Source organism: Haliotis rufescens, unplaced genomic scaffold (genome assembly GCF_023055435.1).
Source record: "Haliotis rufescens isolate VD_foot unplaced genomic scaffold, xgHalRufe1.0.p SCAF_1, whole genome shotgun sequence".
In the NCBI taxonomy this organism is placed as follows: domain Eukaryota; kingdom Metazoa; phylum Mollusca; class Gastropoda; order Lepetellida; family Haliotidae; genus Haliotis; species Haliotis rufescens.
In genome coordinates, this window is record NW_025963779.1 from 71,183,149 (window position 1) to 71,207,143 (window position 23,995).

Genomic DNA, 23,995 nt, shown 5'->3' on the forward strand with positions numbered 1-23,995 from the left:
TAATGTAACGACATGGTTAAGACTGATGTCTTGACAGACACGACGGAGAAAGGTGAAGGTACTACTAAATACCCAGACACGAGGTGCTATAGTTGACGTCATTGTTCAATGACGTTTTCAAACAACAAAGACATGACATTGATCTAACATATAAATTTCAACGCCAAGGTGCCATGTTATATTCGAATGATTGATAATATGATGTAACAAAAATATAGAGCTTCATTATGAATATAAGAAATAAAGGCCAGAGATTCGATTACCTTTTTAACATACGAAGGGATTCATCAGAAGGACGATAATCGGTTCACATTGAGCTATCACCATCCCCAACACACGCGCTTTGATAAGAAAATTAAAGTGTAGTTGTAATAAGCATCTTTAGAATTCCTTATTTATATATTATTTCAGTTCCTACCGAAGTCCGGTGCAGAACATTAAGCGTTTACTAGCTGTCAGGGAAACAGTATGTGTCACACCGCGAGCTATCGCTGAGCGAACTTCCTGTGGTTGATATCTCAGTCAACTGGTAGAAAGGCGATGTAGATCCCGATGATGACTTAAGACTGGATTTTAATATACGACAATGCAAATAAACGTCGGTGACTTCGTGAAGGAGTCATGGGAGGATTACAAGTCACCCACGACATCCACCTTCACGTCGAAAATGGGTCACTGTCGACATACGGTTTCAACACTGGAAGAGGTAAGCCTATTGATGGTGTCACATCTGAACCCGGGCACGGATATCCAAATTTTATGAATCTTTTATGTGAGGTTCATTTTTGCAGATTATTTGCACGATGTCATAAAATTTGTACGGCTGTATCAAACGGTTTTGATTTTATGTTTTGTTTTCGGACCTGTGGCGTTTCAGATTCATCTTCATATTTTGCACTGCGAAGAGACACATGAGTTATCTCCCTTAGGGAATATGATCTAGAAGGACACTGATGCATCCCATTGTTTAGATGCTCATTTACATTATTTTGTTTTCAAGAGGCCTATAACTGAATGACTCATATGTGTGACTCCTTTTTTAATGTCATTTAACATTTAATTGTCGTTCAGTGCTTGACACTTAGTCTTATTAGAGTAAAACCATTTTCTGATGTCCTCCCCATTCACTGTCAACAGAGTAAAAATATTTTTCTTCCGAGGAGCCATCACAGGAAATTAGATATCAGTAATGAGACGTTTGTAAATAAACGTGATAAGTGTAATGTTAAATATTTTCTTGTCGATTCAATGAAACTATCTCAACACAAGTTGTCAAACAGCATCCTAAATGATATCAGTTGTGAACTCTTTTGTGCCATGGTCTGCTGCCCATTTTCAGTTGAGGTCTAGACATTGTGATTAGCATTTTGTCCGTAATCATGGTAATTGAGACATTGTTGTAACATAACTAGTATTAATCACTGGTAGTGCAATCATTAACCTTGGTGACTAAGTGATTGATATACATCATTTAATGTGAGAGTAGAGAATCAAGGCAGTGTTTGTATGACTTGAAAAGTGGAATCAAACTTGCCAGGACTGCTAATAATAGGCAGAGACAAATTTCTTAACTTGGACAATGACAGTTGTCCAACAGCAAAATACTGACTTAACAAGCTATGGAATATTGGCACATACTCAAATGGATTACTTATTTTTTCCATATTGTCATGAAAAGGTTGTTTGGAAATATATGACAAGCATTACAGCTTAATTACAAGGAGAATATGAAGCACTTGCAACCTCAGAGGCTGTGTTGAATCTATCTGACCTAAATTCTTATTTTCGAGTGTTGAAAGAAACGAGTCATATTTCATTTTAAACATGACATGCTGAAGCACCACTTGATAGAGTAACATATAGTTTTCAGAAAATCTGTTGACTCCTTGATAAAAGGAAAAATATCCTCAACAAACTTTGGATATTTGTAACTTTTATCGACTCATCTTGATATACATATTTGATTTCGTAAGACACTGGGATGAGATTCTATATGCATGTGTATCCTGTTCATGTGACAATGTTCAAATGAAACTGTTGTATATGATCACACCACCAGTTGAGAATATGAACTACAACCAAGAACATGATAGGCGTCGTAACACCCAAGTGTTAGGCCTATCATGTTTCAGTGTACACTCATAGCTTGACTTCCAGCCCAGGCCATGTATCATCACTGGGAGGCTTGTATATTACAGCAGGTGGCCGTTAAGTATCTGTTGATACCGCCTATCAAGGAATATATCTTAGCTAGGTGATAATGACTTGATAATTCAATTGAAATATGATAAACTTATTTGCAGTAGGCATTTATTGGTCATAAAGATTTATGGCATGTGAGTTAAACTTTGTGTTCTAAAACGCTAGATACAAAAATATGTTTATGTAAGGAGAAGTAAAGACATTAATTTATATATCAATAGATTATTATTTTGAAAATTTGTATTAATGAAATCTATAATCTTGCAATGGTTGCATGAATCTTTTCGTCATTTATGTGTTTGTTTGTTGTTTAACACTGCTCTCAGCAATATTCCAGCTATATGACAGTGTTCTGTTGCTAATCAAGTCTGGACCAGACAATCCAGTAATTGTCATCATGAGCATGGATCTACACAATTGTGATATAATGACATGCATCAACCAAGTCAGTGAGCCTGACCACCCGAACCCAAAAGTCGCCTTTTATGACAAGCATAGTCGCCTTTTACGGCAAGCATGGTTTGCTGAAGACCTCTTCTACCCTGGATCTTCACAGGTTGTTATTTATGTTAGAATGGGGAGTATTAGAATCAAGCATGAACACATTTGAGGGCACTTGTCCAAGTATCAATGTGAAAAAAAGAAATCTACCAGTAATTTGTCCTTACGGCCATGTCAATAAAGGTCTGTGCACCCCCACTTTGTTTTTCACATTATTTGGGGATTCATGACCAATGTTTCAAATGTAAAATTGAATAATTTAGCAAGTATTTGGTAGGCACTACATTTAATGTCCAAGTACACTTGCTCCCCTCTTTATATTCACTTTACTATGTGTTCATACTCTTGCACATTGCTATATATATAAGAAAGTTAAACCAAGTTTCATTGGTTTAATTTTTTATGTGAATAAAGAAAATCTGGCTTAATTGCTTGGTCGTTTATTGTATCAGGGGAGACTCAGGTTATTTCAATATAATACCATTGATTCCATTTATAACATTTATCGCTTGAATATGCTGCTAAGGAAGTGCTCTTTACCAAAAAATATGACCATGATTAGTATGATAAGGCATGTCTGAAATTACAGATAGACTTTGGTCGCAATACCTTATGGAACAAAGGCAACAGGCATCTGCATTTCACTATGATCGTGTATAAAAACTTGATCAGTGACTGTGTGTCTACTGACAAACCTGACAAATGTCTGACTACACGTTTAGTATGAGCAACTTCCTACATAAAGTCACAGTTTCCTCTGTGAGAGACTGAGTATACAGCCAGCAGTGACACACTTAGCTCTGCATGTGTCCAGCCATGATTAGTCAGTGTATTAGCAGTCAATTTCTCAGCTATGTAAATAATGTGACTGGTGTAATTGCTGTGACCTTACACTCATGGGGAAGTAGGGACAGAGAGCCTCTGACAGTATGTGCATGGAGTTAACAAGGTCAGATGTGGCCTAGTGAGATGTCATTACAGGTCTTCACAAGGGACAATTTCCTATTCTTCTTGGTTTAAGGAGTGAAAGGTCAATCAGCTGTCTACATTGTAGCATTTCAAGGAAATATATTTTTGTGAAATGTTGTGTACATGTTGTTGCACATGGTGTTAATAGGTACTTGTGACTTCCCATTTCCTTTGAGGGGTGGAGGGGTAGCCTAGGTAATAAAGCATTAGCTCATCACACCAAAAGCCCAGGTTCCATTCACCATGTGGGTACAATGTGTGAAGCCTATTACTGGTGTCCCCCGTCATGTTATTGCTGAAATATTGGTAAAGAAAAGTAGCAATAAGCCATACTCACTCACTCACTCACTCACTCACTCACTCACACTCACTCACTCACTCACTCACTCACTCACTCACTCACTCACTCACTCACTCACTCACTCACTCACTCACTCCGGGCTAAGCGCATCATTGGTATGTTTGTTTGTTGTGTTTTACGCTGCACTCCAGCTATATGACGGCGGTCTGTAAATAATCGAGTCTGGACCAGACAGTCCAGTGATTGACATCATGAACATCGATCCACGCAATTGTGAAAATCTTTCTTCTGTTGGAGTGTTAAAGTATCTTCCTCTCTCAATTTGAAGGTCATGGAGCACTGAGACTTAGCTTTGTCACTACTTTGTGGTGTTCTAATGCAGTGGTTACTTTCAGATATGGTTTAATTTCGAATTTGTCTCCTATTTTCCTCGAGGTGTCTGAGCTTACCGTATTCGACGTAATAAGCGCCCAGGGCGCTCTCGAAATTAGAAATAGGTGGCTCTTATAAGAATATTATTTTGGTGAAAAAAAAACAGTTGAAAGATAAATTTCGTGGTTTATGCTGACAGCCTGAAGTGTTTATGTACGACAGATATATTTTTCCAGAATTTAATTGCCCATAATTAAGGGTGCATATAACACACGAGTGCGTATTATAAGTCTTGTGTACATTGATCAATCGGAAGGGGTGCTAATTGGGCTTGTTCACTAGCCAATACATTAGCAAATGTCGCCGTGGGCGCTTATTAGAGCGGGGCGCTTATTACGTCGAATACGGTATGTGGTTTAGTGGATGGGGCTTGGTCACCTTCACTGAGGTATATGGAATCGGGACCAGAGTAGATACCCTTTGTTAAAAGCTGTCTAATGAAGATGGAGTGGTCACATTGTTTGACCTGACTTTCCCATGGCCTTATGGATGGTTGTTCCTGCTATCAAGCACTGGTTTGATTTTCCAGATTTACTTATTAATATACCCTGTGAGGATTCCGGATTAGAATATGTCCCCAGTAACCTATGCTGGAACAAGTGGAATGGGTGATTAGGCTTGGTCACTTGGTTGTTTGTGTGTCATCGTACCCCAACTATGTGGATTGTTGCTCATTATATCAATCACTGGATTGTCTGGTTCAAACTTGATTATTTGCAGGTTGCTGTCACATAGCTGGAATAAAGCTGAATAAAACAACAAAAAACAAACAAAAATGTATCTTTTGTCAGCAGTGATATGCAGATGATATTGCAGACTGTCGTAAAACCATAATCACTCAGTGTTTCAACATCTTGAAAGAATATTTATTAATGATAAACACTTATAACTTATAATAAGGGGATTTCTTTTCCTGAGGCTGCTAATACTTGTAGCATTTATTATTGAATGGATTTGTGTTTACTCGTTGATTCAAAACATAAACATTTGAACGTACTTAAAGATTGGCTCGGCTTGGGTAAAATGCAGCCTTACCAGTGATGAATCAGGTTAGTCAAACAAACTTGGCTAACAGGGCCAACTGTGGATTTATGATCTAGTTTGACAACAAATTAACATCCTGGTTGAGTTGTACTGAAGTCAGTCATATCACAGATACGTTGGTCTGCAATTGATCAACTCTTTGACTAGAGAAACCAGTGCTTGGTAGCATGAGCAACCATCCATGTAATTAGGGTACAGTTATTTACAATCCATCATCACTGTACTCACACATCGCTGTACGCACCACATATTTGTTTCTAAACCAACTCTCAGTTTCGCATTGAGCAAAGATTACCATAATTACCATAGTGAGTCTTGATTGACTAAGAACCAAATCACTCACTCTTTCAGTCTCACTTAGTCTGTAATACACACAAATATGAAAGAAATGTATCCAATACAACCCATGAAAGTCTATAATAGTCTAGATTACTGTAGTTACTGAAAATGAAGAGTCTCTGGGCTCTTTTTGAATATATATTAATAATTTGGCTATTTTTTCTGTAAAATATTTTCATGTCAGAGACTAGATGTTAGTCTGAGAGTCAATCTGACATGGTAGCAGTGGCTGAATGATTACTTGATGTAAAACAATACTGCCTTTGAAGACTGCTTTGATGACTAACCGCTTTGTCTAGAACAATGCCCTGTGACTGAGGGATTTAGGGTATTCCAGAGCTTTCACAGTGATGGATCCTAAGAGAGGATATTGTACACCCTACTGGGTACAGTCTATCAGCCAGTGGATAACTTTGTCAATCCTACCAGCTCTTGGGTTATCTAAAATGTATCAAATTTCAAGCTTCCATAAGTTCCTGGGTTGCATCTTTTTTTGATCGAAGTTAATTTGTAGAACAAAAAATTCAAAAGTAATTGTTTGTTGATTTTTTATTACAAAACTTGTTTTTTTATACAGACAGCTGATCTACCAAAAAGATACTGACAATAATGACATTTATGTGTAAAATTTGGCTTAAGAATGGATATATTATGGTGTTCAGTATTTGAAATTTAGCTTGAAAGTCCAGGTATGTAAACCCTTTTGTTAAAGGTTGAAGGGTTCAGATTCAAATACTATAGCAGCAAGTTACCAGCTAACCTCAAGAACCCAAGGACCCCTTTAATTTTGAACACTGTGATATGGAGGTTGTGAGGTTTGATGTGGAAGGTGAGATAGTCCATGCAGGGACCTTCCTGATTGACAGATAAAGCATTTCTCATTTCATAAGCAGGACTCAGTTTCAGGAAGTATGGGCAAGAGGAGCAATTGAGATGTCTGAACATGGGCTGGTGTTGTTTTAGCTGCGAGGGGGGAATATAGGATGCCAGTTTGGGAAGGGATTTAAGGTTGGAGGTGAGGGGGAGGGGTTCCCATGTGGTAGCCAGAATGCTTTCAATGAGGGGCCTTGTCAAAACATTGATGAAGCTGAAAAAAATGTGTTACTTTATTCTCTGGGGTGGAGAGCTCAAAGTCCATTCAGATAAATTTCTTTTCATTGATTATTATTTTCCTACATATTCTTTAAAAATCATATATGACAATGAGTGTGGTCAGTATCTAATTAAACATGTTAAAGTGAAAATAGCCTAAACAACTTCTTTAATCTTACAATGGTGTGTTTATACTAAATAAGCCTTGTAATTGTAGTGCATATTTGAACACACACCACACACCACACACACGTCAGCGTGTACGCCATCTTCAAAGCGACCTCCCTGTAAAACCCTTCCAAATCAATGCTAGTTTATATTCTGAAACTATGATATTATCAGGAATAATATATTAAAAATATCATGTTTTTTTAGTTGCAGCTTTACTATATATGTTTGAAATAAATTAATAAACATATGCATAGCAGTTTGGTTCAGCTGATTGCTATTGCCAGATAATTTTGTCATATGCAACAATTTGAAAAATCACTGTTGATGCTCCCATGCTTGCGTTCGCGTAAACTTAATCATGTTTATGTTGACATATAAAAGTCAAACCACAACAAATGAAATTTTAAATGAGTCAAAGTTTGTTTCAAGGCGTCAATAGTGGTAATCTGACCATGGTTGCTGTCAATAAGGTTGAGTTGTGCTCACGGTAATGTCTTTATGTTGGGGGGAAAAACCATCAAAACTCTTCTACCCTGTGTATAGGGTAACCCCCCCTTGAAACCCCCTTAATTCTTGGTACAAAAACCTCACCTAAGACACTTTTATATAATTTAAATTCTATAAATTATTGTTTGATAGGCATTACTTAGAAGTTGACCAATGACAAACTTCTTTAACACTGTAAAGTCGATGTTACGGTGTGGATCCTTATATCGTTTTCAAGCAAGGTATAAGGATCTATACCGAAACATCGCCTTTACAGTATTAAAGAAGTTGTTATCCATAAATTGTGTCTACATTGATATATCCACAACAGCTGAAACTAACATGTCAACTATGGATAAATCATATCTACCACAGCTGGGACAAACATGTCAAGGGATGGATAAAAGCGATATGCAACATCTGACACTGTCATTGGTGGATATATGCTGTATACAACAGCTGAGACAAACATGTCAAGGGATGGATACAAGCGATATACAACATCTTACACTGTCATTGCTGGATATATGCTGTATACAACAGCTGAGACAAACATGTCAAGGGATGGATACAAGCGTTATACAACATCTGACACTGTCATTGGTGGATATATGCTGTATACAACAGCTGAGACTAACATGTCAAGGGATGGATACAAGCGTTATGCAACATCTGACACTGTCATTGGTGGATATATGCTGTGTGCAACAGCTGAGACAAACATGTCAAGGGATGGATACAAGCGATATACAACATCTGACACTGTCATGGATGGTTATAGGCTATTTACAACAGCTGAGACAAACATGTCAAGGGATGGATACAAGCGATTTACAACATCTGACACTGTCTTTGGTGGATATAGGCTATTTACAATAGATGAGACAAACATGTCAAGGGATGGATACAAGCGATATACAACATCTGACACTGTCATTGCTGGATATAGGCTATTTACAACAGATGAGACTGTCATGGATGGATACAAGCGTTATACAACATCTGACACTGTCATTGGTGGATATATGCTGTATACAACAGCTGAGACAAACATGTCAAGGGATGGATACAAGCATTATACAACATCTGACACTGTCATTGGTGGATATATGCTGTATACAACAGCTGAGACAAACATGTCAAGGGATGGATACAAGCGATATACAACATCTGACACTGTCTTTTGTGGAGATAGGCTATTTACAATAGATGAGACTGTCATAGATGGATACAAGCGTTATACAACATCTGACACTGTCATTGGTGGATATATGCTGTATGCAACAGCTGAGACAAACATGTCAAGGGGTGGATACAAGCGATATACAACATCTGACACTGTCATGGATGGATATAGGCTATTTATCAGAGCTGAGACTGTCAACAGGTCAAGGGTTGGTAATCACTCGCATGTTTGTACACATCACATGTACATCAATGGACATAATCAGAGCAAATCTTGGATTTAGCTCCCCAGTCAGTGGATCCTGGAACAACTAAGGGAAGAAACTCTTTATGACACAGTGACTTGTTATGTATGTAAAAAACTAATGACATTTTTATGCACTCAAATTGTTGCATTGCAAGGAAAAATAAAAGCAGTGTATCCATCCCAAAGGGGTGAAATATGAGACTGCCTACAGCCTAACATACTTGAAAAATACTCTGATTAACTGAATCTTAGATTTTTCCTTTGAGCCAAATGTTTACTGTGGCTCTCGAAATAGAACATCGGTGGGAGACTTGACCTACATTTTACTGGCTTTAATCTAGGATAACTCATGTTTCAACTTCATCTTTAGAAAAGACTTTTTTGTGTTGTTTATTCATCAAAGTCTGATAAAAAGTAAAATGATTTTCTTAACCAACTACCCTATATTTTCAATCACTTTTTGTCCTCAAAAGATGAATCTCTGGTCCACCATAACATTGATAATGAATTAGAGAAGTATACATGGGGACTGTGCTGTGTAATAGGTTCCCTATCTGATATGAATCATCCTTGACAATATGGAGACTGATCATTCAGGGATTCTATCATGTCTTCTTGTGGCTGCAATGCTGGAGAGAGTTGTGTGGCAGATCCAATTATTGCTCGACAGTTGACACAATATGTTGAAACAGTTGCACACTGAGTTGCCACCAAGTCTTGTGTTCTGGGTCTTGGTGATACTGAACTAGGGCTACATTAATAACAAGACAAGATTCAATTTCCAACTGACTAACTGTAGACAAGCAGACACTGGTTCCACCTTGCCCTCGTGTCTGAAGGATTGCCAGGAACTGATTTCCTCGTGAATTACATGCTAATGGCAAATGTATGTCCAGGGGGTTGTGTCAAAAGTTAATAGTGAATAAGCAAATAATGAGACCGGCATTTTGTTATGATACAATGTAGCACACTTTTTTGGATAAACATTATTGAGATATTTACGGAATATCATGTGCAATAATTGGCTTAGTTGACTAGTGACATGTTTGACACTTAGCAAGTCGCTTATGTTTGCATTTCTTTCTGACGATGCACACATTCCTTTTGACTTGTATATGTTTGAGTGAAGATAAAGCTTCATTTAACTTCAGTGTATGCATGATTTTATCATTTGATACATGTATCTAAATAGTTTTGGCCAGGGCTGTGGAAAAACAATTCCCAATCAGACATTATTTTCCCAACTCTTGAGACCTGCAGTGGGTAACCAGATAGGGTCTGGTAATAGGGGGTCGGGTACCCTGGGTAGTGAATTTGGACCCGTCCCAGCCCTAACATGCTGCCATTTTATTGCTTGAATTAGCTGAGAGCTTTGTAAAACAACAAACAAATTGTTCCTTTGCTCAGTACCAGTCAAACAGCATTAACTGATTTCTTTACTGATTGATTAGTTTCAGATTCCATATAAGGAATCGATCATGTAATCTCTGATTGATTATGTTCCCATTGAATTCATTCATTTTAATTATTTTTTGGGGGATAATGTAATAGAGCATATCATGTATGAAATCAGAGAAGACTGTACCAGACACGGTTTTATGGCTTGTTGAGAAGCGTGGTATTTGGTATACCGGTATACCACAATTTGAAATACTAATGAATTTGTATCACAATTTGTTTGGAAAATACAGGTATATTGCTTTTTTCAAAGTCATTTATATTTTCAACTTGTTGAAAAAGTTTACAGAAGTGACAAGTTGAATTGAAATTATGAAATTCATAATTTAGCAACTGTGATTGAAAAAGCAAGACTATTCGCAACCAGCTACCTGTATATAATGTGTCTATTACACGTGTTGTGACCATACCAAAAAATCCAACAAAATGGCAGACAACAAAGATGTATACAATGTGCGGGTAAAGTCTGATGTATTGGAAGTAAAAGAAAACTTTTAGTCATTTAGGTTATTTTTATCTATGTTCATAACAAATAAGATGAAAGAAATGAACACACAATGTCATTTAGAAAAGGGCTTAGTAAAAATATCATATTTGGGATAACAGGCTTTCTTAGTCAAGTACAGATTCTCGTATAGTCACGCCGAAGACCCGGGTTCGATTCCCGACATGGGTACAATGTGTGAAGCCCAATTCTGGTGTCCCCCGCCGTGATATTGCGGAAATGTTGCTGAAAGCAGAGTAAAACCATACTCACTCACTCACTCACAGATTCTCGTACGTGTTTTGGGCTGAGTCCCGTCTGGGTGTTGAAAGAAAGCTTGCAATATACTGTGACATGCATCACATACTAAGTAAAAATGTACTATGTGTTCTAAATTTATGATAGTCCTGTTCTTATTCAAGTTTGATCATTAATCAGGCATTAATTGGGCCAGATCCCGAGCAAGTGAAGCAACATATGCTTGTCTTCCAGAGTGAGCTGATCATTAATGGATTGTATGGTTGTACTCTGACAGAATGGGGCATTGCTCACACTATCAATCATTGGTTTGTCTGGTTCAGACTGCTACAGGCTGCTATCATATGGCAGAAGTATTGATGAGTGTAGCGTAAATAACAATAAACAAACAAATGATCATTATGTGTGTGCACTGTAACCAGTCCCCAACACTAACACTTTGTATGTGATTCCACCATTGTGTTGTTCTAGACCCTGGACGTGGACCGCAGTGGCTTGACCAAGATGAAGAAGTCGGTGAAGGCCCTGTACAACACAGGATCCAGTAAGTACCCCAAGATGCTGCCTCCATGAAGTCAAAGGGAAGTCTGCTTGGGTCCTCGGGCTTGCTTCCTATGGGTGTCAGTAATTGGAATGGGATGTGGACATGAATAATTGTTCCATATTGTCATGTTCTTACAAGGGCTGTATATTGTCTGCACATGATAGAAATGTGATACTAAGCATTTTAAGTATTGATGGTCCATGCTCAGTTATTGGTGATAATTGATTGTTTTTGCAGTTATCCAGTACTGATTAATAATGAATTATAAATTTCAATCAAATTGGACTTTGACTACTGATGGCGAGGTTTGTTTCAGAAGCAGAATTGAAGAGTTTTCAAACTTGCTCAGTTAAACTTTGCAACATTTTGGTGGTGGAGGGATGCATTTTGTTGAACTGAAAGCCTCCCTCTGTCCTGTGCATGGAAATCCCCAGTCCCCCCTTCTCTCACCCTCATCTGTAGCACATAGGATCAAACTAACTCAGTTTCACATTTATAATTAATGCATTTTCAGAATTCACAATGCGTTGTAGTAATATTGTGCTATTCACACAAACATGCTCTATCAAAACATATTATTTCGAAAGTTGTGTTTATGCTATTCTTGCTGCTTGCAATAAAGTATGCCTTTAGACAGGAATTTCATTTGTTTTTAGTTTGATAAATTCAAAACTTTGCTTAGCAACTCTCTGCAAGCTTTGCATTGTCTCGACCTTGACATCACGGTGGTGAGAACTTGCAGCTGAGTGCAGTTTAATGGGCTGGCGCTCTGTAACTCAATAGGCTAGTTTGAAATTTGTGCCAAGAAAAACAGAATTATGGGAGACTGTGACATCACCAGGCGCCATTGTTAGAATGCTGGTGTAGCCTCCTGTGACTTGTTTGAATTTAGGGGTAGATATCAGACTTGACAGTTATTGCTCAATTTGATTGCTTTTCATAGAATACTTGACTGATTTGTATGTTAAACACAGGAAATAGCCACTAGGAAGTGATATGCACTTGTCATATACGTGAGTGTGATATATCATGGGAAATACACACCAGGGTGATATCAACCCGATAGTTACACTGATCTGAGGGGTGCAACAGATGGAATATGATTAATGACATCTGCGTTCAGCCCGAGTGATTCATGCCCTCTGCCAAAGACAATAAACTATCAGTTAACAATGTTCAGTATATCGCTGTCTACTGAATTTGTTGGCAAATGCAAGAAATGAATTCCCACCTGTAGTATTGTAAACATGCTAAGCACTGGTGATACTAAAAGTCTCTTGTGATCACATGTTTATACCTACGGTCAGGGTACATGATACACAACTGAATGGATTCTCTCTATGATCATGATCATGGCCCAACTGTATGGCTAAAAGTTAGTAAAACTTGTGCTCTCTGTGTCAGAATCCAATCTCATTGAAATCGGGTCTTAGTGAGCGCGACAGCTACACAAAGATCTGAAGACATCTCATTACAGGTCATGTCAGAATGACATTATGCAAATTTTGACCAACCAGTAAATGACTAACAGGAAGTCGATATTAGCCTTCAGAAAGCATCTTTCTCAAGCTCTATGGCACTAATTTCAAAATGGCAACTTCCTTTCCAGACTACACATCAATTTTTTTGACAAGGGTTCTTGATTTAAAATTTTAAAACTGAGCAACACATTTTTTTGGAATGTCTAATATATGGCCAAGATTATATGGCAGTCCTTATGACTAGCAATGGATATTCTCTTCTGTTTTAGATATTTATCCCATTGAACATGTTGAAGCGAGTTAGAACAATGATTCATTCGGAATGCCCTGGGTTAACCAATTTGAGGTTGGGATCTCGTAAGCAATGCTCTGATTGGTTGGATGAAAGGTCCTTCTGATGTGACTTGTAATGGGTTGTCCTCAGATCTTTATGTAGCGGTAGCAAGCACTAACATGTGATTTTAATGAGTTTGTGTCAGAATCATGAAACTTTGCATCCTTTGAAATTGTCGCAGGGAAGTGTTTTAGGATTACTATACCTCTATATGATAGAATCAATGTCTTTAGGGAACAAACACATCAAGTGAAATAAAAGAAATTTGATTGTAATTATGTATAAGTCACTCAAGTGATCATGGGTGGAGAAACTCAAGTTGTACATTTCAAAGATGCCAAGGTTTTAGTCTAACCGATATCAAACCAAACTGTTTCTGCGTAAACACTTTTGTAATAATTTCATCTCGTGAAAAATGATACATACCTGAATTATCAACATGATCAATGGCACGCATATATTGGAGCAACAATGCCCTTGGGCTGACTTAGTACAAATATTATTACTCTGTCTGATGTATCTCCAGTAAGTGTGTTTTGGTGGGATCATTTGCAAATACTGTGACAGTATTGTGCGAAGCCGTGAATGACTGCAACTTAATTCTATTTCACTTTTCATGCATACTTGTGACATACTTGCTGGACTAGGGGACTTGGTGCTGAGCCTTGGGGTTGAGGCATTGATGTATCATGAATTGATGTGACACATTTTATGAAATAATGGGACAATTGTAGGAATATATGAATATGGCATTGGGTTGAGCAGTCCTGGCAGCTGCTTGCTTCCCTGATCAGTGTATTTGTGTGGACCTACATCAGCCATCAGATCGGGGTATAAACATCTCAACAAAGTGTTATACTCAAGTCGGGGTACCTGGGTTGGGGTGAAATACCAGAACTGTAAACTTAATCTACATTAGAAGTACTCTTATGAGTTCTTGTCTGAAATTTTATCTCCTTCTTATCTCAGATTTGTGACAACCAAGGAGGGTGATCACTTTACTATATGAATTGTCCACACAGCCTTGCTTTTATCCTGTTAGTCCTTGTAAGACCATTCAGAATTTGAGGGTTTCATCGGTTGCTGAGTATGACTTATGGTGGAGTACTTACTACTGACCACTGGAAGACAGGTGCAGACTCTGTTCATTACAGGCTACAGAGACAATACTACAGCTGACTACCATGTCGCCATGTTACCTTACAATGCTTACCTTGGTAAATACATGATTCTGATTTGTTAAATGGGTATGAAATCACACAGACATGCCTCTTATTAACAGCTAATTAAACTGACTAGGGCTGGGACGAGTCCAGATTTATTACCAGAGTACCCTACACCCTATTACCTGACCCTACCCGGGTACCCACTGTAGGTCTCAAGAGTTGGGAACAAAATGTCTGATTGGGAATTGTTTTAATGCAGCCCTGGTAAAAACTATTTACATAGATGTATCAGTCGGTCAGATCATGTGTACACTGAAGCTTTATCTTTACTCAAACATATACAAGTCAAAAGGAATGTGTGCATCGTCAGAAAGAAATGCTAACATTAGCGACTTATACTGTAACCACTGAGCCATGGTGAGTTTTTGTCATCAAATAATATATCACATGACTAACCATGGATCTGGGTAGTACTGTGGGTAGTTCAGTACCCACCTGACCCGCGTACGTGAGTTACCATGGTTACCCGTCCCCACACCTAGAACAGACACTACTTTTGCTATGTGATAAGTGAATCAACTCTGCAGAGGGGAAAAGCAATCGGTCCTGCGTTAAAATAATCTATCTTGTTATTTGAAGGTTCCTGTTTCCTGTAGAACTACAGTTGGATGTAGGTTGGCCAACTACTGAGAGAAATGAATTGTTTTCCATGCAGCGTTTAAAAAATTACATTATGGCCGATCTGATAATGCTGTCATATTGTGTTTTTGTGATTGGTATCAGGTGTTCTTTAACTTCATTTGAATAGTATCTTGTATGTGTCATTTACATGGTGGGATGGAGGTACATGTACATGATGTACTACGCATTGTCCACAGATCAGCCCTATCACTGTCACATCACTCTTTTAGCGAGACAGCAAAGTAAAAAGGCCAAGGATTATGTCAAAACCATCTGGTATGTTATACATCTGAGTCCAGGACTTCAGGGGAGCCTGGTTAGCATTGCCTGGTGGTGGTGTCACAGTTGCACATGCTACATCTTGGATCTAGGTCACGGTGTGCTGCAAAAAAAACAAAAATGCAGAAGTTGTGAAGTTTCAAACACAAGTCTAGGGAGATAATTAGAGAATGAAATCAACTTACATTTATCTAGTGTTATCATATAATGGATGATGTCATCAATGTGATATATATATATGCCAATGAGTATGGTAGCAGAAACAACTTTCAAACTGTGCATTAATGCAATGCCTTCTTTCTCAAAAAATTATTGACTAACGTTCCCAATATGCTTGGAAAGGGGTTTACCAATGTGTCAACGAAACATGGTGACAAGTCATCATGGTCATTTTGCACTATATAATATTAATAGATTGGGTTGTTTACTCTTAAATTCTATTCAGACATGGTGTTTAGAGCTACTTGGATGAGTAAAATTATATCATAAAATTCCATAATTTTAATAACATATGGTAAAGAGATTATTACTGATGTGTGTCATACATATCACATGTCACTATTATCAGGAAGGCTCGCATTGTACAATTTACATGTCTAATGCACTTGTAATGATCTTTGTGTATACCACATTGTACATTATCTCCTCTAAAACCACAGAGTTTGTTGAGTTTATTATGAGGTGAAATCTTATCCTTAAGATACCAGGAATGGTATCTGCAAGGTGTGTTTTTATGTTTCACACCAATTTTACAAAACATCAAGCATACTGAATACAAAATTTTCCACGTCCCATTGTCACTGGTTACATTAAGGTATGTTAACTATGTTAGATATGTTGTGTAGAATCATTCAACTGTTTTATTCATGTTTCTGCCCATGTTATGACTATATGATTTTAACAAAAGTTACTTTTGAGCGCTGTTGATTATAACCAAGCATCCTTCACTGCAGACTGCAGTCTGTGACAAAAATGTTGAAGTCTGTTAGCCGGGAACTTGTCTCTTGGGATCATTTTCAGCAGATGTTAGTGTTAAAATATGGGCTATCATCATCAGTCAATACTTGATGATCAGATTTCATCCAGCTAACACATCCTTGTTGGCTTTGTTGAGAGAGCTTTTTTCAATCTAAATCATGCCTATGATATTAGAATCTCATGACACATTTTGTGATATGTTCCAAGTATATATGTGTACTCATGTACATGGTGTACATGATTGGTAGTGTTTGAAATAAAAAAAAATTGCAGTGCTGCCATCAGGACCTAGACTTATAAGTAAACACTCCATGTTGTGGCCTGCCGTGGCTGCAGTCTGCAGACGTCAGTGGGACACACAAAGCTTCAATTTTTGCGACAGAAAACATCTCAAATCACAATAACCAGTGACACAGACGTTTGGCTATATTTGCATGGTTTTACTTGCCCCTATAATGATCTTGTGGAATGTTTGAAATCTGATTATACTGAACCAAATTGATGTAAGAACTTCTACCATGTAATATGATGAGACTTATTTAACCCTAAACTACCCATTTTGCATGTTTGAGGGGTGTTTTATTTTTTTTAAAACATAGTTTGTCTGTCTCCTAACATAAGGTGTGAGGCAACATGGTGGAACAGACCATTACTTAGCCCTGTTCAATGATTTTCAGTTTACATGCTGCTTATACAGATTTGATTTTCGACTCATTGCCAATAAAACACAAAGTTTGTCTTAATTTTGGCATCTTGTCTGTGAACTATAATAGTGCAGGGCAAAACAATACTTTATTACACTACACATGGGTGTAGAGCAACCTTTATTTTTTTAATATTGCTGTTTCCTTATTTGTTTCACTCAGTAACATTTTTGTGAGCCTTTTACAAGCCATAACTTGTGAACATATGTTTTTACCTGGAAGTAAGTTATATAACTTTCCATGTCCAGTTCGATGATTAATTAGTGGCTATTTGTGTTCACTTTCTGAGTTTTGGTTACTTTAAATGATTTCCCCATCGGCCTGCTGGGTCAGATAGGTAATTATACATTGACATTAAAGACCTACCGTACGTTCTGTTTCACTTATTCTGTTTGAAGAGGATTGTAGTATGCAGATTCATGTGATTATCCTGCTCCATCATTGTTCATATGTATATGACTACGAGATGTTCGACACCAGGCCACCATTTCTTTGAGAATATACGTTCAAAAGCCATACAATTCATCATTATGTTATTGGGTGGTAGGATAGCTTAGTGGTTAGGTGTTTGCTTGTCATGACAAAGAGTCAGTTCTGATTGAATGGTCACAATGTATGAAGTTTGTTCTGGATGTTTTCAGTGATAATTTTGCTGTGATAACAATGTTTATTGTGGAATTAAACCATACTCACTCATGCAACCCACCCCACCCATTCACTCACTTGCTCATTTACATGTAAGCTTGGATAGTAGAGATAATATGTGTTGTCCATGAGAGTAAATAACAAAATGCATAGGATGGAATGTTCCCATGAGCCATGGGAGTTAATATGTATTTGTCACCTATTTTGCCCAAATGTTCACATTTCCTAAAGAAGACTTTTTTCCGGTGTGACATACCAATATTATTTTTTGAAATCTTGCCGGGTCAGCAAAACTACAAAGAAGGGCAGATAACCCAGGTGTAGGGCGGTAGGGACCACTGAATGACCAGTGTTGTGGAATCGGCTGCTCGATGACGAATACATAAAGCATGTACAGAATCCCACTCATATGAATCATAGCTGCTTGTGTCCCTCAGACTTGAAATAACCATTTGCTAGACTTGCCTCATTTCCCTGTATTGTCTAGCTAGTATCGCCAAGTGACTTGTGATTAAAGTGGTGAAGAATGACAGGATTAGATGATGATGTCCATCAGATTAGTTTGTCAGGATTTTTTGTTGGGAAATGAAGAGACTTTTCCAGACTTACCACATCATATTAAGCCATAATGAGAAGATGAAATCATAATCTTTTACTTATCTGTAAATAACGTTATATGCAACTTTACTGACATCAACGTATCATTTAGAATCATTTAGAATCGACTATTTGCCAAGGATATTATCAGTTTTGATATCGTTAGTATTGGGCGTTGGTCTGGTGCCAGTCAATGTCTCTGGCTCATTCAAGTGAGTATTCAACTGTTTGAAATGACATGAAAAGACGAACTACTGACACAGGGTCATCAGCCGTGGTGCTGTACCCCGGGAATCAATGGCCATGCTCATCGTGCTAAAATAAGATCCATCTTAATCAACTTCTAGACTTGACCAACTTCTTTCTCTATTGATTTTCTTTCTAACTGTATTTTTAGCCACGTCTTACTCCATGAGAACAGTGACCTGCATTGAAGGGTTAGTCCTTCTCGTCCAGTTGACTACCACCTTTCTCCTTCCCAACAAGTTGACTACCATATTTCCCCTTCTCCACCAGTGGACTACCATCTTTCTCCTTCCTGACCAGTTGCCTACCATCTTTCTCCCTTCCCAGCCAGTTGACTACCTTCTTTCCCCTTCTCCACCAGTTGACTACCATCTTTCTCCTTCCCAACCAGTTGACTACCACCTTTCTCCCTCCTGACCAGTTGACTACCATCTTTCTCCTTCTCAACCAGTTGACTACCACCTTTCTCCTTCCCAACCAGTTGACTACCATCTTTCCCCTTCCCGTCCACCTGACTACCACCTTTCTCCTTCCCGTCCAGTTGACTACCACCTTTCTTGACTACCATCTTTCTCCCACCCAACCAGTTGACTACAACCTTTCTCCCTCCCATCCAGTTGACTGCCATCTTTCTCCTTCCCGTCCAGTTGACTACCATCTTTCTCCTTCCTGACCAGTTGACTACAACCTTTCTCCTTCCCGACCAGTTGACTACCACCTTACTCCCTTCCAACCAGTTGACTACCATCTTTCTCCCTCCTGTCCAGTTGACTACCACCTTTCTTGACTACCACCTTTCTCCCTCCCAACCAGTTGACTACCACCTTTCTCCCTCCCAACCAGTTGACTACTGTCTTTCTCCCTCCTGTCCAGTTGACTACCACCTTTCTTGACTACCACCTTTCTCCTTCCCGACCAGTTGACTACCACCTTTTTCCCCCCTAACCAGTTGACTACCATCTTTCTCCCTCCTGTCCTGTTGACTACCACCTTTCTCCTTCCATACCAGTTGACTACCACCTTTCCGCCTCTCCACCAGTTGACTACCATCTTTCTCCTTCCCGTCCAGTTGACAACCATCTTTCTCCTTCCTGTCCATTTGACTACCATCTTTCTCCTTCCTGACCAGTTGACTACAACCTTTCTCCTTCCTGACCAGCTGACTACCACCTTTCTTGACTACCATCTCTCTCCCTCACAACCTTTCTCCTTCTCGACCAGTTGACTATCAATGAGTGATTCTTATGGCATATTTAGATCGATGTACAGAAGGATCCTTATGGCATACCGTATTTTCTTGAGTATAGTGCACACTTCTTTTAAAACAAACACAGCTGTGTAGAAGGGGGTTTGCATTATACACGCAATAATGAGTTTTGATGTTTTCTCCCCCCCTCTCTCCCCCCCCTCCAACGGAAAGAAATGAACTTTAGTTGACAGAGAACAGAGAAATTACATACTTTGACTCGTTAAAAGTAATATTTGTTATAGATTGGCGATTCTATGTCAACACGTAGTTCTTGCGATCACGTGCGCGGGAGCCTCGACGCTTACTGGTCAAACTGGTTCCATGTGAAAAATAATAACCAGCAATAAGGATCAGCTGCTTCGCTTAGGGTTATAATTATTTTAAATATATTTTGTGAAAGCTGCAACTAAAATAACAAGATATTGGAATATATTATTCCTAATTAAACAATAGTTTCAGATACAATTTTTCAGATCCTTGCATTAAAATTAGGGCTGGTGATTTAGATCGATAATCGTAATTATCATCGATGGAAGAAGGTTGTGACGATTATCGATATGAATATAATGCTATCGATAATGACGACATGTATTTTTTCGACAAATAAAAGTTTTTACTGCAACACATTTGACTAAGGCTTATTTGTTTTGCTGTCCTTGTAATTATCGCTAGATATAAACAGATTCACCCTAACATACTGTTGGGGCCATACTGTTTTCTCACCTTCGCTTTATGTTTAGTCGCAAATAATAATCAAATGTTTCAAAAAGTAAAAAGTTCTGCTTTGAATCGAACGACGACGCCATTACGTGTTGATAGTGGGTAATTACAAATTTAGTCACTGGCATCTAAATGCGGAGTCAGGATTTTAGAAAATATGTATATTTTCGAAATAGTATGAAGTATCGTGATTAAAATAGGTTTCATAATATTTTATTTCTTAAAAAAGAATTTTTCCCATTCTATTTTATAAAATTTCAAATTTTATGTCTATTTGGTAACTACGTATTCCAGCCTGTTTCGGTTTTATTCAATGATCATAGTTTTCGTTTTTTCCCCGGTGTTCTCAACTCACAGCCCACGTGAGGTCCATGTGGGGTTTGACATTTCTACGATATGGCAGCAAAAATTCATAATTTCCCCGGAAAGGCAAAAAGTGCTGTATGGAACATTTTTGGTTTCCATCGAAACGAAACTGATAAAGAACTTGATAAATCACATGCTGTGTGCAGGCAGTGCTTTACTAAAGTAAAGTATACCGGCAATACTACTAATTTGCAAGTCCATATCGACAAGTATCATGGTTCAAAAACAGGTCAGAAATGGCAACCAACTATACAACAGTGTATTTCCCCAAATGCTAGTGCAGTAAAATTGCCTATGCACAGCCCCAAAGCTGAATCCATTACAAATGCAATAGCTGAACATATCGTGCTCGACATGAGGCCGGTCTCCATTGTGGAGTCCCAGTCGTTCCGTAAGATTCTAAAGGTTTCAGAGCTGAGATATGAAATGCCTTCTCGTAGTTATTTCAAGGACAAGATTATACCCAAAATGTACCATGATACCAGAAAAATGGTTGAGATGCAGTTGAGGGTGGCGTTTGATGTGTCTACAACAACTGACTGCTGGACATCATCAGCGACGGAATCTTACATGACAATAACTGCACATTTCATACATGATTGGAAAATTGTCAACTACGTACTCCAGACACGCGAGTTACCCGGTAGTCACACAGCTGAACACTTGCGTGAGGCTTTGAAAACATCCGTTGAAGATTGGGGATTCGATCCCTTCACTATTGTCTCAGACAATGCAGCAAACGTTGTTAAAGCCATTGGCATGTTTGAAAACACAATACACATTCCTTGCGTCGCCCATACTTTGAACTTAGCAGCAAAGGCGGGTCTGAACGCAAATGCTAGTCTCAGCAAACTGCAATCTCGCTGCAGACACCTCGTTGGTTATTTCAAAAGAAGTCCGCTAGCCACAAATGTCTTACATTCCAAACAGGAGTTATTGCAACTACCACTTCACAATCTTATTCAAGACGTCGAAACGCGTTGGAACAGTACATACGATATGCTAACGCGTTTGCTGGAGCAAACTGCAGCAATCCATGCTGCGTTCACTGATCAAAGTCTTAAGAAAGACGCACGTGGCCTGGTTTTAGATCCCTCCGAACAGGACCAAGCAGAAAATATTATCCGTGTCTTGCAGCCATTAAAGCAAGCTACAACCCTTCTGTGTGACGCTACTCTGCCGAGTGTTTCCATGGTTTTGCCAATGATGTACAAGCTTAGGGTTCATTTGACTGTCAAGGATGGGGACAGTGGGCTTGTTAAAGCTGTTAAATCGGCAATTTCAGCTAACTTGTCCAAACGTTACACCAAAGACAAACTCAGAAAAACACTCATAGCGTCAACACTGCTGGATCCACGTTACAATGGGATACCTTGTATCACTGAGGATGAAAAATCTGCAGCAGAGGATCAGCTACAAAGAGAAGTGACAGAAGTACATCGCAAGTTGTCAGAAACACCAATGCGTTTGAGCATAAAGCAGGAGAAAGCTGACTTAGCTGAGAGCGAACCAGCCCTTCCCGACTTGCCCCGATTGCCAGATTTTCCCAACGTTCCAGATACTGCAGATAGTACAGATTCAAGCAAGTCTGGGGTGACAGTTGAGACTGAGCCACCCGTGAAAAGGATCAAGACTGAATCTGACAGCATAAAATCGAAGTCACTTGGAGTTAACGACTGGTTCTCAGATGTCATTGTCACAGGAGTGGAGAAAGTTGCTGTAGATCATAATCAACGGGCAAGAGAGGAGATATGTAGATTTCTGAAGGAATCCCGGCTATCCGGGGACATGTCTACCCTGGAATGGTGGAAGATGAAGGAAGTGGCATATCCAGCACTGTCAGTGCTAGCCAAGCGTTATCTCTCCATCCCTGCCACATCGGTCCCCAGTGAGCGGGTTTTCAGCGCCGCGGGACTTGTTGTCAATAAACAACGAAGCAGCTTGAAAGCAGACAATGTCGATAAGCTGATATTCTTGAACAAAAACCTTAAAAAGGTCTTTGATCAGTGATGATTTTCATGTTCAATACCAAATGAACTCATTACTATTTGTCGTATTTGAGGCAAGTGACCTTGCCAGATACAAATAAGTTTTCAAGTGTTAGCGTTTTGATATTTAGCGGTACATTCACAAAAGTCAAAAACATGAAAAATGAATTGCTGTTAGGTATTTTATTTTTTTGCATTTACAAAATGAATTGATATTAAATTTAAAACTAGTTCTTTATACTTTATACAGTTACAAAATGAATTGATATTACGCATTTTAAAGTTCATAGTTTGATTGTTTCTCAAAGTTGGTGACTGACACCGATTGCCGATATTCCAACTGAACGTTTATAAAGTTATTTTAAAAGTGCATTCTTCGTGTTTTTTTTATTTCATGACTTAAGACTATTAGACTAATCAATATATAGTAATCATGAGAAAGTTTCGTAACACATTAGTGCTGAGACGATCATTACTACATTATTACAAGGGTATACAAACTTACATCGTTATAATCGCACGATGTTTGTTTAATATCAGTCTGTAACCCAATCTGTGCCCCACCACGAAAACGATGACGTAGCACTCACCTGACCTATTACGTATCACACCTGTGAACCTAGTACAACCTACTACGTAGCACACACCTGTACACACCTGACATTCACAATGGCGGAATATTTGATGATTTTTTATCTGAATAGTTTCGTGAATACTCTACATAAATGACAAACGACTATATCAGGTGAAATTACATTTAATTTCTCAATTATTCTCACTTTATACAAATAATAATTGTCTTTGACGACATGAATCTTAAACTCAGATTGTTCATCGCTAAAAATGCG

General features: G+C 38.4%; 1 protein-coding gene across 7 annotated transcripts in view; it reads left to right on the forward strand.

Annotated features, from left to right (window-relative positions):
• Window positions 1–480: 480 nt before the first annotated feature.
• Window positions 481–23,995, forward strand: part of LOC124139697 (arf-GAP with SH3 domain, ANK repeat and PH domain-containing protein 2-like) — a 95,624-nt gene continuing 72,109 nt past the window's right edge. For all 7 annotated transcript variants that reach the window (XM_046506961.2, XM_046506966.2, XM_046506965.2 and 4 more), the window contains exons 1-2: window positions 481–706; window positions 11,641–11,713. In XM_046506961.2, coding sequence (XP_046362917.1) covers window positions 587–706; window positions 11,641–11,713 — 193 coding nt within the window. In that variant the 5' untranslated portion in view covers window positions 481–586. The remainder of the gene's footprint in view (window positions 707–11,640; window positions 11,714–23,995) is intronic.